Source organism: Sesamum indicum, linkage group LG2 (assembly GCF_026168435.1).
Source record: "Sesamum indicum cultivar Baizhima isolate 11 linkage group LG2, ASM2616843v1, whole genome shotgun sequence".
Lineage (NCBI taxonomy): Eukaryota > Viridiplantae > Streptophyta > Magnoliopsida > Lamiales > Pedaliaceae > Sesamum > Sesamum indicum.
The window spans coordinates 17,383,947-17,397,756 of record NC_142658.1 but is presented as its reverse complement, the minus strand read 5'-3'; the positions used below and the strand labels follow the sequence as shown (position 1 = coordinate 17,397,756).

At 32.4% G+C, this 13,810-nt stretch overlaps 1 protein-coding gene and 1 pseudogene across 2 annotated transcripts; both read right to left on the bottom strand.

Annotated features, from left to right (window-relative positions):
• Positions 1–1,217: 1,217 nt before the first annotated feature.
• LOC105156294 (plasmodesmata-located protein 7 pseudogene) lies at positions 1,218–2,292 on the bottom strand (annotated as a pseudogene).
• A 5,046-nt stretch (positions 2,293–7,338) lies between these two features.
• On the bottom strand, positions 7,339–10,389 carry LOC105156017 (dolichyl-diphosphooligosaccharide--protein glycosyltransferase subunit DAD1). 2 transcript variants are annotated; one of them, XM_011072034.3, is made up of 5 exons: positions 10,198–10,388; positions 10,022–10,069; positions 8,336–8,423; positions 8,195–8,238; positions 7,339–7,706 (listed from the first exon to the last, which is right to left on the bottom strand). In XM_011072034.3, the coding sequence occupies exons 1-5, from the start codon at positions 10,282–10,284 to the stop codon at positions 7,623–7,625; spliced, it is 351 nt and encodes a 116-aa protein (XP_011070336.1). In that variant the 5' UTR covers positions 10,285–10,388; the 3' UTR covers positions 7,339–7,622. The 2 variants fall into 2 exon arrangements, with proteins under 2 accessions (XP_011070336.1, XP_088732371.1); XM_088876245.1 differs by lacking the exon at positions 10,022–10,069 and having other exon boundaries at positions 10,198–10,389.
• Positions 10,390–13,810: the final 3,421 nt, after the last annotated feature.

Here is a 13,810-nt window from a genome sequence, read left to right as displayed (position 1 = left end):
TGGGTGGAGAAGTGTAAAAAAAAAGATTGGGGCATAAAGTGCAAATGATCCTATATGTTGGAGGTGTTTGCATTTTACCCAAAATATTAAGTCAATATATTTAACAAAAATCGAATTTAAACATTTCAATAAAATATTATTACTTATCAACATGTTGAAAAACATACTTAACATGATTTATATATTTATATGACAAATTGTTCAATTATTTATTGATTAAAAATTGTACATTATTAAAGAATTACATGATAAATAACTTTACGAGGTCTTAAGTTTTTAAAAGTCATATTTCGTGTGACGGTTCTTAACCTAATTAAGGAAAGAGCAACTCTTAGATCATATCCACTCATTTCCCCTTAAGTTTGCAGTTCGAATTTCCCATTGCAATTCATATTATATATTTTATTATATTTAGCAAAAACCCACTATGTGTACAAGAAGCAACATTATTATTTAATTTAATATTTAGATAAATTACAATGAAATCTCCTAAAATTTATTTTAATTATAAATATTTTTTTATTATTTAAAAAATTATATACATCTTATAAATACCCTAACAAAAATCTCTTCCTACAGTGAGTTTTCACAATAAGGTATATGTTAGGATATTTATAATTTTATTATATACCTAATTCTACCTTATTTTATTATACTTAGCAAAAACCCACCATATTTTATTAATTACGTATATTTTGATGAATTTATATATAATAGAAAGAATCCAATACGCATAAGTGGCGCCTGAGAATCTTGAAAATTGGCTCCAATTTTACCTTATAATTCTTTTACAGTCGCCAAGGAAAAGCTAAAAAGATGGACGTTCTTTTGCTTTTTTCCTTTTCCTTTTCTTTTGAAATTTGACTCTATGAATTTCGTTACCACTTTATACTTGAATACATTCAGAAGTAGCAAGCTGGTGCTGTATTTTATACCAGAAAAATGTGTGATTAACGAATTGTGAGACAAGCAAAATTCAAGCCTAAAACCAACAACAAACAAGGCTTACATTTAAATGATCAAACTAATATTTTTAATTTAATGTAGTTCTACGTATTTAATTTCCACATTTAACAAGATCGAGATCAACTAACTTAATTGTCATAATATACCTAAAATAATGGATAAAATACAATTTACCGTATGTGATACGAGAAAAAAAAAACAAAAAAAAAATTATATGAAAAAATAGCAAAATACCCTCGTCTTTTGGAAAATCAAATAAAAAAACCCCGTCTAAACTATTGATAAGGGATAATTTATTTTATTTTTTAAAATATAGAGGGTAATTTCTATATTTTTTTATAAGAATTATTTTGCAAATTTTTTATATCGCAGAGAGGTAAATTGCATTTAACTCCTAAAATAATATTAGTACAAAGATTAAAGACAACGTAAAGGCACAAACAGTGAACCACCATCTCCGGTGATGGAGCTGCTCACCGCTTTTGAACGGATAGCCATTCCCCGAGTACCGCGCGTAACATTTGCCCAAGAACATGTCCCCCCAAGGTGACGATCCACATTCACTTTTCAGCCGTTGAATAGCCTCCGATAAACAATCCTGGCACTCGTTCATACTCAAATCCTGTATGCACTGAACCATGCCCTGGACTTTCTCCGACCGACCTTCCAGAAAATACTGTCCACCACCCGTTAGATACGCCAGCACAGCATCTCTCCGAGTCAACATGTCGGAGTCATACCCAATCCCCGGCCCGCATTTTTTTGATACCACAATCTTGTCTTGAGCGCCCAAGAATGGTGTATTATCGTACTTAACAAAGCACCCCTCCAACTGCAAGGCGCCGCCGGACGTGCCGACGCAGAAGGTGCTCAGTCGAGTTACTGCACTGGCGACGCAGTGGTGGCATTCGGGGTTGGTGAGGTCGCCGCGGCACTGGTAGAGGCCGTAAACGACGTCGGCCTGCGTGGAGCCGGGGAGGGAAATCTTAAAGCTGTTGAAGCTGGAGATAGAGGCTGAGTTGACTAGTGAAGCAAGAATGGAGTTGACGTTGGACTCGTAGGGGCTGCCGGGACTGTATTTGATCTGAGAACAGCCCACGTACATGAAGGAGTCCAGGGAAGAAGCCGAAGAGTATGGAAAGAGTACTACTAAGAGAACAATTATTATAAGGAAAACAGTGAGATTGGGAGCAGAAGAGAGAAGATAAGCTTCATGACAATTCATATTCTTCAGTTTCTAGAGCTGTCAATGTTTGTGTTTGAGTGATTGATGAAGAGAGTGGAGGAGTTCTTGTTTTGGTAAGCCGATGTCAAGGAACTCTACTGCAACGGATTTAATGCAATTTATCAATATGACATTACAAACGAATAAATTATTTTATATGATAAATGAATGATAATTTATGTTCTGTGTTTTAAAAAATAAAGTAATTTATTTTTCTATCATTTTAAATGGCTCAAAAATAGTGAATTATAAATTAAAAAATAATTAATTAATAAATTTATTTCAACCAGATTAAATCGTAACAAGTAATTCGTTTCGATATATACGCAATATATGACAAGCTTGTGACATATAGATGATGGTTGATAGTGCTTGATCATCATCAAATGATGTTTAATCAATTGAATATGTGTCTATCATCACCCAATTGGTGCATCCTTTTGTTGAAATAATTTGTCTATTATGATGAATGATATGTCCTTTTGGTGAAATAATGCGTTCATTTGAATCAAAAGTCATAAGATTTGACAAATATCTTTTTCAATTGATCAACTTTTTATAAATAAACTCCTCTCATTTCATTCCATTCAATCAATTTGGAAAACCATTTAAAGCATTTCAAAATTTTGCAAAATCTGTATTTTTTGTATTTTATAAAAAGAATTGTAATTTTTTTTTTATTCAGTATTTGTCAAAGTTTGTAGTGCTACTCTTTTTAAATTAAAAATCGTTGTAATTTTAAATCAATTTATCGTATAGAGCACCAGAGCGGAACAATAATTATTTTAAAAATAAAAATCTAACTCACCTAATCAGACTGGGTTTGTCAAAGAGAGAGGTATTAGCGGTAACGTTAGCACCGAAGATGTAGTTCACAGGCTTATTTATTTAAATAATTTAAAAATAATAAAATTAATATAATATTAAAATTATTAATAAAACTAATGCAAGTCATCGACGGTATCAACAATTTGCAATTATTTTTTTATTTTTGAAAATTTTGTGAAGAAGTCAAATGAGAGTATGAGACTTCAAAGTCTCATTTGCCATTTCTATTTTTTTTATTTTTTTATTATTTATTATAATTATTAAGTAATAAATAATTATAAATTTAAATATTTAATTAATGTAATTATTAATAAATTTTAAAATGTACATACTAAAAAAATATATAAATTATTACTGATGTTGCTTGAGGCACGTGTGTTTCAATTTTAACTATCGTTATATGAATACGTAATTGAAATATCTTTACTGGCGAGCTGATTCTGAAAAGATGAAATTTTCTCATTATAATTTTCACACAATAAATAAGGACCAACATCTAGCATTTTGGTCAGGAAGCTATAGTATTTTTCTTGTCTAAAAAAATATTAATTTAATAATTTTACAAACTTAAGGGGTTAAAGGAAGAAAAGTAAATCTAAATTTACAATTTTACTCTTCAAAAAGTCAAATTCCAGCCACAATTTCATCAAAAAATAGTCGGATGGACCAATATACAACTACAACTAAAATTTATAGATATTGATGTCAAGAAATAAATTTGAGAGAATAAAATAATTTTAAATACAAATTTAAAGGATCGAATATAATACTTATCCTATAAATATCAATACCAAATAATAATTATAATTAACATACTACAATTCAATTCTACCAACAAGTATGGGGAAAATAAGCAACCATTGATTCCATGATTTACTTTGAAAATGCAGTATTTTGTGATATACCTCAGAGAGCTTTTCATTTTATAATTTAGCAAATGAAACTTTATCACAAAGGGTTACTAGTCCATAAAAAATGAACTGTACAAATTTAATCATATTACATTATCAGCAACAAATACGTTCTTAATACCAAAGATTGTCCTTCTTTTTATTATGTAATATATATTATGAAATCTTCAAAGATTAAATATAATAAAAATGATTATTGTCGACTTGACACTATTCATTTTCAATCCAACCTATTTTAAATCCATCTTAATTCAACCGATTTTCGATTGGAATAATTTAACCTGAAGTCGTACCAAATCGCATATTTACCACCCTTAGTATGATTATTTAGAAAAAATTGTTGCATATCAAACAATTGAATGGTTATTGCAAAAAAGTAGATACTAGCAAATTCCCTTTACTTTGCATTTTCATTTCATGATTTTGGATATCCATTATGATCCATAAACAGCATTTAACTTATACATATCCCTTCCTCTCTTTCGATTCATATTTAGTATAAATAGGGGCACTCACTAGCCAACACTAAAACTTCAAGAACAAGAAAGATCGGACAAGCATGAAAGCTAAGTACTTGTCTGCATTGCTGCTGCTCTTGGTGTTTGCTTTGGCCTCACGTAATTTTCTCTTCACCCTTGTTTTCTCCTTATTCAAGCTTTTCTTGTGAACTAATGGGGTTTGTGTGTTTATGTTAATTTGTGATTTTGCAGAGGAGGCCATGGGGAGGACTTGTGAGTCACCAAGTTCCACTTTCAAAGGTCCTTGTCTGGTTAAAAGCAACTGCAAGTTTGTTTGTATAAGCGAAGGTTTCACGGATGGCGATTGTGAAGGTTTTCGCCGTCGTTGTTACTGTCAGAAGCCTTGTGATTAAATGAAGCTCATATATACCTTTAGAATGTGACGAATAAAGTTTCATGATGCTTTTAAATATAATAAATGGTTGCTTCTATTGTATCTATTGTGTGCGACTCTAAAGAAAAAGGAACTTCAATCATAAATGAAAACTTGGCTCTACATATTTTGAACAAAGATACGAAATCTTGTGATCAAGAACTAACATTAGACCTTACATAACATATGTTGTGAGTAGTCAAAATCGTTACATACTCATAATTTTAATATTAGAATGCACTTTGTCGCTTGTTAAGATACTCAAAAGGTACTATGGGTCTGTGCTTGCATTGTAAATTTCCCCCAGATTTTATGGTAGACTGAGCAATACAAATATGTTTCATAAATTTTTAGGAATAGCTTCCCCACCAAGCTAATAAGCTGAGTGGTTGAGATATTTGGTGGCAGATGTGCCGTTGTGTGGGTCATCTGTACCAATCTTCTTGCACTGTCATTCTTAGGCTGCTATTGAAATTGTCAAAAATTATGTATACTATTGCAAAAGGAGACATATTCGCATCCATGATTCAGTCAAAGAGCTCTTGAACAATGAAATTATTTTCTTTGGTTATGTGAGGTTCAAGAGGAAGCTGGTAGATCCCCTCACAAAAGGACTAACCAGGAGAATTAATCTTTAGATTTCAAGTGCAATAGGACCCAAACCTTGGACTGATGAAATATGGTAATAAACATATAATAATTTCACAGCACTATACTTTTGAGTACGTGGTCCTAACAAAGATTTGATGGATTATCTTGACGAAGTATGAATTAGAGAGATAGCTTCATAGTTTAGTAGTTGAGTGGTCTATAATAATATGGACTTGATGAAGTTATCTAAATGAGTGTGAAGGTGGCTGGTCACTATGCAAGAAAAAGAATTTTTTTTAGAGTACTCATCAAAACTCACGGTACTAGTGCAGGACCATTAATAGCACTTGGATTTTATCGCGAAATAATAATGTGTTGTGGGAGTCTCAATTTGAGCTATCGAAAATTTAAGGTTTTTATTTCACTTTCGTTGACTGGATTGTTGCCTCACCTCTCTATGCATTAATCAATCGAATTAATGCTAATTAAATTCCTGCCTTCACTCAGAAAATCGTATTCTACGAACCGTTTAGCCATTCATGAGGGATTGTAAAGAATAACTACTAGAAAATACTTTTTATTGTATAACATATTGCTTTCATAAGAGACGTTAAACTTGCTTTTATTATTCAAGACCTTTACATTTGGATTGAAAAGTGTAGATAAGTGGATTTGGAAGAAAACCCATACAGGCGAGTGCCCATCCTTCCTGATCTAGGTCAGGCCATGCGGGTTTAGATCTTTTTGGAGAAAAACATGTCAAAAGTTCCTATATTTTTTACTTTTGACCGAGTCTTTATAATTGAGAAAAATCCTCTTAACTAGCCGTTTTTTATCTGATATTAGTTAAGAGTATCCTGCATTGAAACTTCAAGAAACCAAGGCAAGCCTCTCTATAAATAGACCTCAGTTCTTCCATTTTACATGCACAGTTTTCTTAACTCTCTTTCTCCTATCATTCATTCTCTCGCTACTGTTATACTTAAAGCTTCTTAGTGATAATAGTTTGTGTTTTAACTCTCTACCATAAATGCACGTGTTAAAAATTGTTGTATTAATAACCTTGAAAAATAAAATTGTTCTAACACAATTGCACTACAATCATACCACAATTTTACTTCAGGACAAAGGTTTTTCCATATCGCAATATTTTCTGTTCAATATTTCTTACACTATGATCAATAAACTATCAGCACCTGTAGAGTTTTTCTTTTATCTTTTTAACCCACACGCACCCACTCACACATGTTGCCAATAAATTTCAAATCCAACATCTCCATAATAAAATATTGAGCCCCAAACAATTGGAATGTCCCGACCTCAACACATGTTGAGTTGTTGCCTCCTTTCTTCATGCATAACATACAGAACGCGCCTCATATTTATGTAGGAAACTAATGAACACCGTATCAGTGACTTCACTATAAAGAAAGTTGGTCGCAAATCAAGTGAACCGATCTTCGTGTTGAAGTTATCTTATGATCTTAAATCCTTCTTACTTGGTTATTCACTAGTAATAACAATATACAACACGAAAGACACTAGCATAGTATCAAGCAGTTTAATCCCGATCATCACTTTCTCTTGTTTGAAGTTGGAAGTCAATAAAACGCAGCAGGACGAAAAACAGGTTTATCTTTAATAAAAGAACAAGCAGTACGTATCTTCATGATAAATTGAACACACTGTCATCAACTTCCCTTTCATTTTTTTTTTTTTTGAAAGCTCAACTTCCCTTTCATTAAGAATACCAAATCTATCAATCTTTGCTCAAGTTATCAAAATTAAGACGTTCAAATGCAGAACTCTGGTAAAATAGCCTAACTTGTTCCTACTTATTTAAAATCTTCAGAACCATACTAGATTTCATAGGCAGGCACAAATAAATTATAATAGTTATTCAGCAAAAAAGTTGGTCAACGTATGTAATGAGAACTTCGGCCATCTATTATGACGTCTTACCACAAAAGACAAAAGATTACACTATATAGCAGGATTCAGGTTTCAGGAATATATGTTGTCAAACTAATACATTGAAGTCTATATCAGTGATGGGCAATGCTGTTTTTTATATTTCCTTCTTGTATTCGACCTCAATAACAGATGGAAGTTTAAATTAAGTGCATAAAAAATGTTATCACACTGTCTGATTGCATCAGAGAGAGTGTAATCAGAATCTGGAGAGCTTGTTCCTTCGGCAGAACATCAACTTATCCCAGGAAGTTCATGATAACCAAATGAAGTACCAAATTGCAGAGAACAAAATCAGCAAAAGCACGCTCTGGAGGTAAATCCTGCAAATAGTGGGAAAAGATTAAGTGATACAAGCGACCAAGCAAGATTGAACTCAAAAAAGCTGGGAAGATTCAATGTGATAATATTACTTTATTGCTTGTATCCACATTTCCTTCTGTAGTATTAACCAATACAGTTGCCACGCTGATCAGACTTTACCCAATCTGTAACTAAGACTACTGGGAAAATGATTACATGTTGATCTTGTCAAAGAAAAAGCCGGAAGTTCGAGGGTTTCATGCTCAATAGTTAGATGAAGCCTAACAAATTACAGATGTAGAGCTATCGTAACAGCGAAGTTTTTTGGTTCAACACTTCCAGAAAGTGCAAACTCCAACAGTTGACTTGATAAATGAGCAAGTAATTAGAAAAGCAGATCAGCGATTTCAAGCTTATAATCCTTCCTATTTCTGTGTCAAACAAGAGAAGATTGATACTGAAATTTATTTGTGGCAGAGAATTTTCTCTGAGAACTGAGAAGCATTACCTTGAATTCCTTGTTTTCTTTGTTTACTTGAATCCGAAGACTAACTGTAACCAAAGAAAGCAATAGTTGGATAGTCTCAGATTCCGTAGATCCAATAAATATATGGGCACCATAAAGAAAGTAATCATGCAATCAACTTACCAGCAAGGACAGCAGTTCCCACACATGAAAGAACCCCTGAAAGAAAGGAGTTGAAAGGGAATGATCCAACAATGGCCATGTAAACTACCTGATATCAACAAATGTCAAATAGAAAATCAGTTTCCCCGTGGTAATCATAAAAGCAGATTTTTGAAGAACTGTATGCATGTCAAAAAGCTAGCTGCTTTGATACATCTACAAGATCACAGCACACTGTTTATGGATTCAATGTGATATGTCTGAGTTAATTCAATAGACTGCTAAATGGTTTTAAACAAAGAACATACCTAGACCACTGAAAAGATGGGCGACATTACAAGAGCTTTGAAATAAAAAATATGATGGTATTTTTGCATCTAGGGCACTCAGCCACAGAAAGGAACTGAGCAAGTCATTTTATTACGTCATTCTAGATCAATTAAGATTGATACTATTATGAATAATTCCAAACAAATAAACTAATTTACCAAATCAAATCTTACAGTGAAACCCATCACTGTACTTGTATCCTGTAGATTATCTTCAATTTCATAATCATATTAAAGAAATTGATATTTGCTTCTCAACAAATACCAGCTTGTGCATATGACTGTAAGTATTTTACTTATCAAGGTATGCCAACAGAGAAAATAAACAAAAGATCCCCCTTTTCTTTGTGTCTGTGTAAAGGGCAGGGCAGTTCTCATGACTCCAATATTACAGTTGCTTTTTTTTTTACTTATTAGCTCGACGTTCATGATCTTCAGCCAGTCAGTTTAGGGCATCCGGTTACTCCATTATGCTTGGATAGATTCCTTGAGTTTGTGCTGTACATGCAGCACATGGCGATCTAACGCACAGATCATTAAGCAGTGAGAATTTCATCTCTGCAGGTTCCAAGAGACAACTGGTTTGAGTATCCCAAGGACATATGCCTATAAACTTTTAACTGGATTCAACGAGTGGAGTCCCAATGTCCCTAAATAGGAATAAGTGCGGTCAAATCTACTTAAGAGTGTTAATCTGCGCTTGCATTTAGGATTGTGCTCATGTTAAAGGAGCACCAGAAAGAAGGACTAGAAATGATTCTGATTCTATGAGGCACCGAAAGATAGAATCTTGCCAGAGCTCATCTCACTATTTGGCCATAAACAGATTTCCACCACCCTACAAGCTGAAACCAATGGGTTTGCACACTGCTACCAGTGTACTGCCTCTCTACATGGATCACTACCCCCCATGCTTTTCTCCTGATTCAGCCAACTTACTTGGATCCAACCAACATATCCAACATACCCACATTACCTTATGCCCATCCCAACATCAAATCTGCGCCTGCACCAGGAAGAAAGCCTTTGATCTCGCTCTTAACTGAAAAAATCATAGAAAACATGACAAATGTCTTTCCTTAGCTGAAACATCTGATTTCTGACCCAAATTACCAACAAGAACAGAAGTAAGAAAATCCTACGAACTTTCCACTTTTACACAACAAACCACTACCACACTAACAAACTCCTAAAATATCTGAGCACAATTTCCCCTTTACCTTAGCCCACATGAAACTAAGGTGCTGGACTCTCAAATAATAGATACATATTCAAACCATAGAAACCTTATCGCTCAACCATGGAAATTATTTCAGATCGGTTTAAATTAATAATAAAAGACCAAAGATCAATATATTCAATTAAATGTTCAACCAACCTGAATTACAGCAGTAACAACCGCGAATACAATGTAGAGATCGATGATCTGCAAGGCAATGAAGTATCTTCCTTACAAATTTATCGAAAATTCACCAGAATTTCTGAAAGTTATCCACATACAAGATGCATCTGCATATATATTATAGGAAGGAAGAGGGAGAATTGGAGATAGACCTTGAGATTATTGGGAGTGGCGGCGTAGGCAGAGCGGAGAGAATGAAAAAGAGCCTGCGCATCCTTTGTCGTCGCCGATCTCCCCATTTCCCTGTGTGCAGGTAGAAGAACGAACAAGGTCTGTGAAGTGAATACGAGAACTAAAAGCCAAAACCCTTGTGCGAGGATTGCAAATTGAGACTCTGTGTGGTTTTACATATATATATATTTATTTATATATATAAGCTTTGCCCCTCAACTAGCATTTATTCACTAAATTAATAAATGTGGTATTTGTCCCCTTCAATTAATTGATATCACAAAATTAGTCTTGATAATTTGAATATTTATATATCAATATATTTTAATATTTTATACATTAAATTAATATATAGCATGGAATTGAACATTGATTTTCATCTTGAACTAAATATCTATGCTTAATACTCTAAATAGGTTTGCTCCATAGATCAATGTAGAAAATCATTTCCTATTTGATCACATTCTCTTGCCACAAACTCTAAGAGTTTAAATCTTATCAAAGTGCATAGGAGATATAACCATCACTTAGTGGTATATGTCGGATTCTATCTTGGAGCTCACTGTCATTTCTACTGCTTTTACTGCACCGACAAAGTTTATAATAACTATGTCTAGATAAAATTATTTTTCGCTAGATTCAAGATACACCCATTGCATATAAGTGATTATCATAGTTTTCCAAGTTAAAAAACTGATCGCATACTATCAAAATCGGAGAGTTTCAGTCTTACCAACAAAACTTCCTACATATGATGACTTTCCGCAAGTCAATTTAGTTGGCCAAACATCCCATGTCAACCAACCATAGATATTGCATAGACGTTCAATGTCTGTCTTCGGTGAAACTTAACACTCATCCAATAAATACAATTAGTAGTGCAAGCCTTGATAGAGCACTTGATGTCCAGTCACGAGACTCTCGACTTGAAATATTTTAGATCAAACTTTCAGGAGTTCGGTTTCATAATTGTCATCCAATTCACAACTCAAGCTTCCTAGTTGTTCTATTTGGTTTGAGGGCATTGTTGTGGGAGTAAGAAAGTATAAAGTAAATAAGCAGAACAATTCTATTTGCCAATTAATCTCATCTTATTCAAAATCTAATACTTGTAGAAAATAATCAATTACTTAAATGAATTATAAAAACGTTAATCTAATTGATTTTTTCGTCATTTATTCTAACAGTCTCTCATTTGACCTAAAATCAATTGCCTATATACTTTAATATCATCTTAATATGTTGTGTATGGGCAATTTGTCATACAGGCATGGTCAAAGGATCTGCCGTATTTTTTGCTGAAGCAATGCGATCTACTCGAACATTGCCTCTTTCTACCATCTCTCTCAGTGGAATAGCGTCTAAGTATGTCCTTGAATTTGTGATGAGATCTTAATTCCTTCGCTTGCACTATTACCTCATTGTTATCGCAAAAGAATATTACTGGCTCAGTAATATTTGTGTATCTTGTTCTTCCTAACCATCCACTCATTTTTTTAGATCTCTCATTAGGGTAATACATTAATGGTAATAGATAATAAAAACCCCATACAGTTGATCTTTTGAACCCGCTTCAAGCCATGATGACTAAGCACCATATTCTTTTTGAATGTTGTTTTAAATCTAAACAACTTCTTCGAGTATTCAACTTCAATGGTAGAATATGTCATGATCTTTTGCTTGGAATTCTTCCAAGCTACCACACCACCATTCAGTCTGAACACGTATCCGCACTCATATTTGGCATTGTCTATGTCAGACTGGAAGCTACTGTCATGTAGCCTTCTAAAATAAGTTCTCCACCCATGTATATCAAGAACATCAATTTAGTCATTCTCAAGTACTTAAGCAATGTTTTGACAGCAATCCAATGGGGCTCACCAGGACAAACCTTTCATCTACTCGTCACACTAATTAAAAACATAAGCAACATTAGGCCTTGTACACTGTACAACATATTGTTTATTGCCAACGATAGAGCCATAGGGTTCATGCATTTTGGTTAAGTATTCTTTTCTTTTAAAAATAAAATGTACTAAGGTACCTTTTTAAATTAATGAATACATTATGTTGTTAATTGTGCTTTAATACTAATCAATGTTATTCCAATTTATTTAAATATTTCAATTTAAAGAATAAAAACATAATTAAAATTTAAATAAATCATTATAAATAAGATGGGTAAATTACATTTTGTCATCTGAGCTATACCCATTTTTATATTTTGGCATTTAAAATTTTATTTTTGTATCAACTTATCATCTCAACTTTGCGAAATTTGCAGTTTGCCATATATGACGATTTCTTTTTGTTGATTTTTCTGTTAGAAAGACATAACATGTTTTGCATATATGAAAAATATCACACCACAACATCAATTTTATTATTATACCGATAGTACCCCTAAATTAATTTTCTTTTATTTTTCTTTCTTTCTTTCTTTTTCTTTTTTCCGTTTTAAATGTGATGTGTTAATTTCTACTTATACTAATTATAAAGTACCAAGGCGGGACTCTCGGGGTGTTTCAATATGTTTTTACTAAAATAGCCCGTGTAATTTACATGGAAGTAATGATCTATTTTACATTATTTTACTGTGGAAGTTACAAATTAATACTTAATTTGATAATCCATTTAACATCTTGGCTACAACTATTAATTAAGATATATTAATTTTTTGTGATTGTTTGAACTCTTCTGCAGAAATTTTAATTGTTCTTTTTTGTATCTCATTCCTCATTATAGTCACTAGCTAATTTACAAAGTTAGAACTTAATAATTTTAAAAAATACCTTATTTTGATTAAAAAATTTTCCTTCATAAATATATTGGATAAATTACAACTACTTTTCATGAGGTTCGATATAATTCAAAATACTGACTCGTTATTTGAAAATTATAAATGTTCTCCTGATTTCAATGTCCTCCTATAAACGAGCTCATTCCATAAGGTATTCATCCAAATTTTGTAAAAAATTGTGCAAAATGCCCTCTTGAATTATGAATATAATTTTATATACCTTGAAAATTTTATAAAATATCTTTATACACTAATATTCTTAATAGATTATTTACTTTACCCACCCTCAATTTTTTTTTATGTTTTTCAAATGTTTTATTTCTTTAAAAAAATAAAAGCAAGGGTAAAATAGTAATTTTTATCATACCGTCTAAGTACTACATAATTATTTTTGGGTAAAATTTATATTACCCCCTGTAATACCCAAAATATTCAAATAGGTCCAAGTGATAAAAAAAAAAAAAACCACATAACCCCCTTCAAAATTTAATGGTGTATCTACATATGAGTTTGGTGTCGTAATGACAAAAATATACTTTTTAAGTGAATGACTTATATTTAATCGGATCTAAATTAATGGCTTAGATTTAATCATGCTTATCAAAAATTAAAGTATATTATTTTAATATATAAATAATTATATATTTTTTAATATATAAATATATATATTTGTATGTATATATCCTAAATCTAGTTTTCCTCTCTCTCATATTTCTACAGTTCGACCACCTTTTGGAGCAAGCTTACCACCTTTGGAAAGCCCGTCTAACGGCAAGAATTTTGATACCCCACCC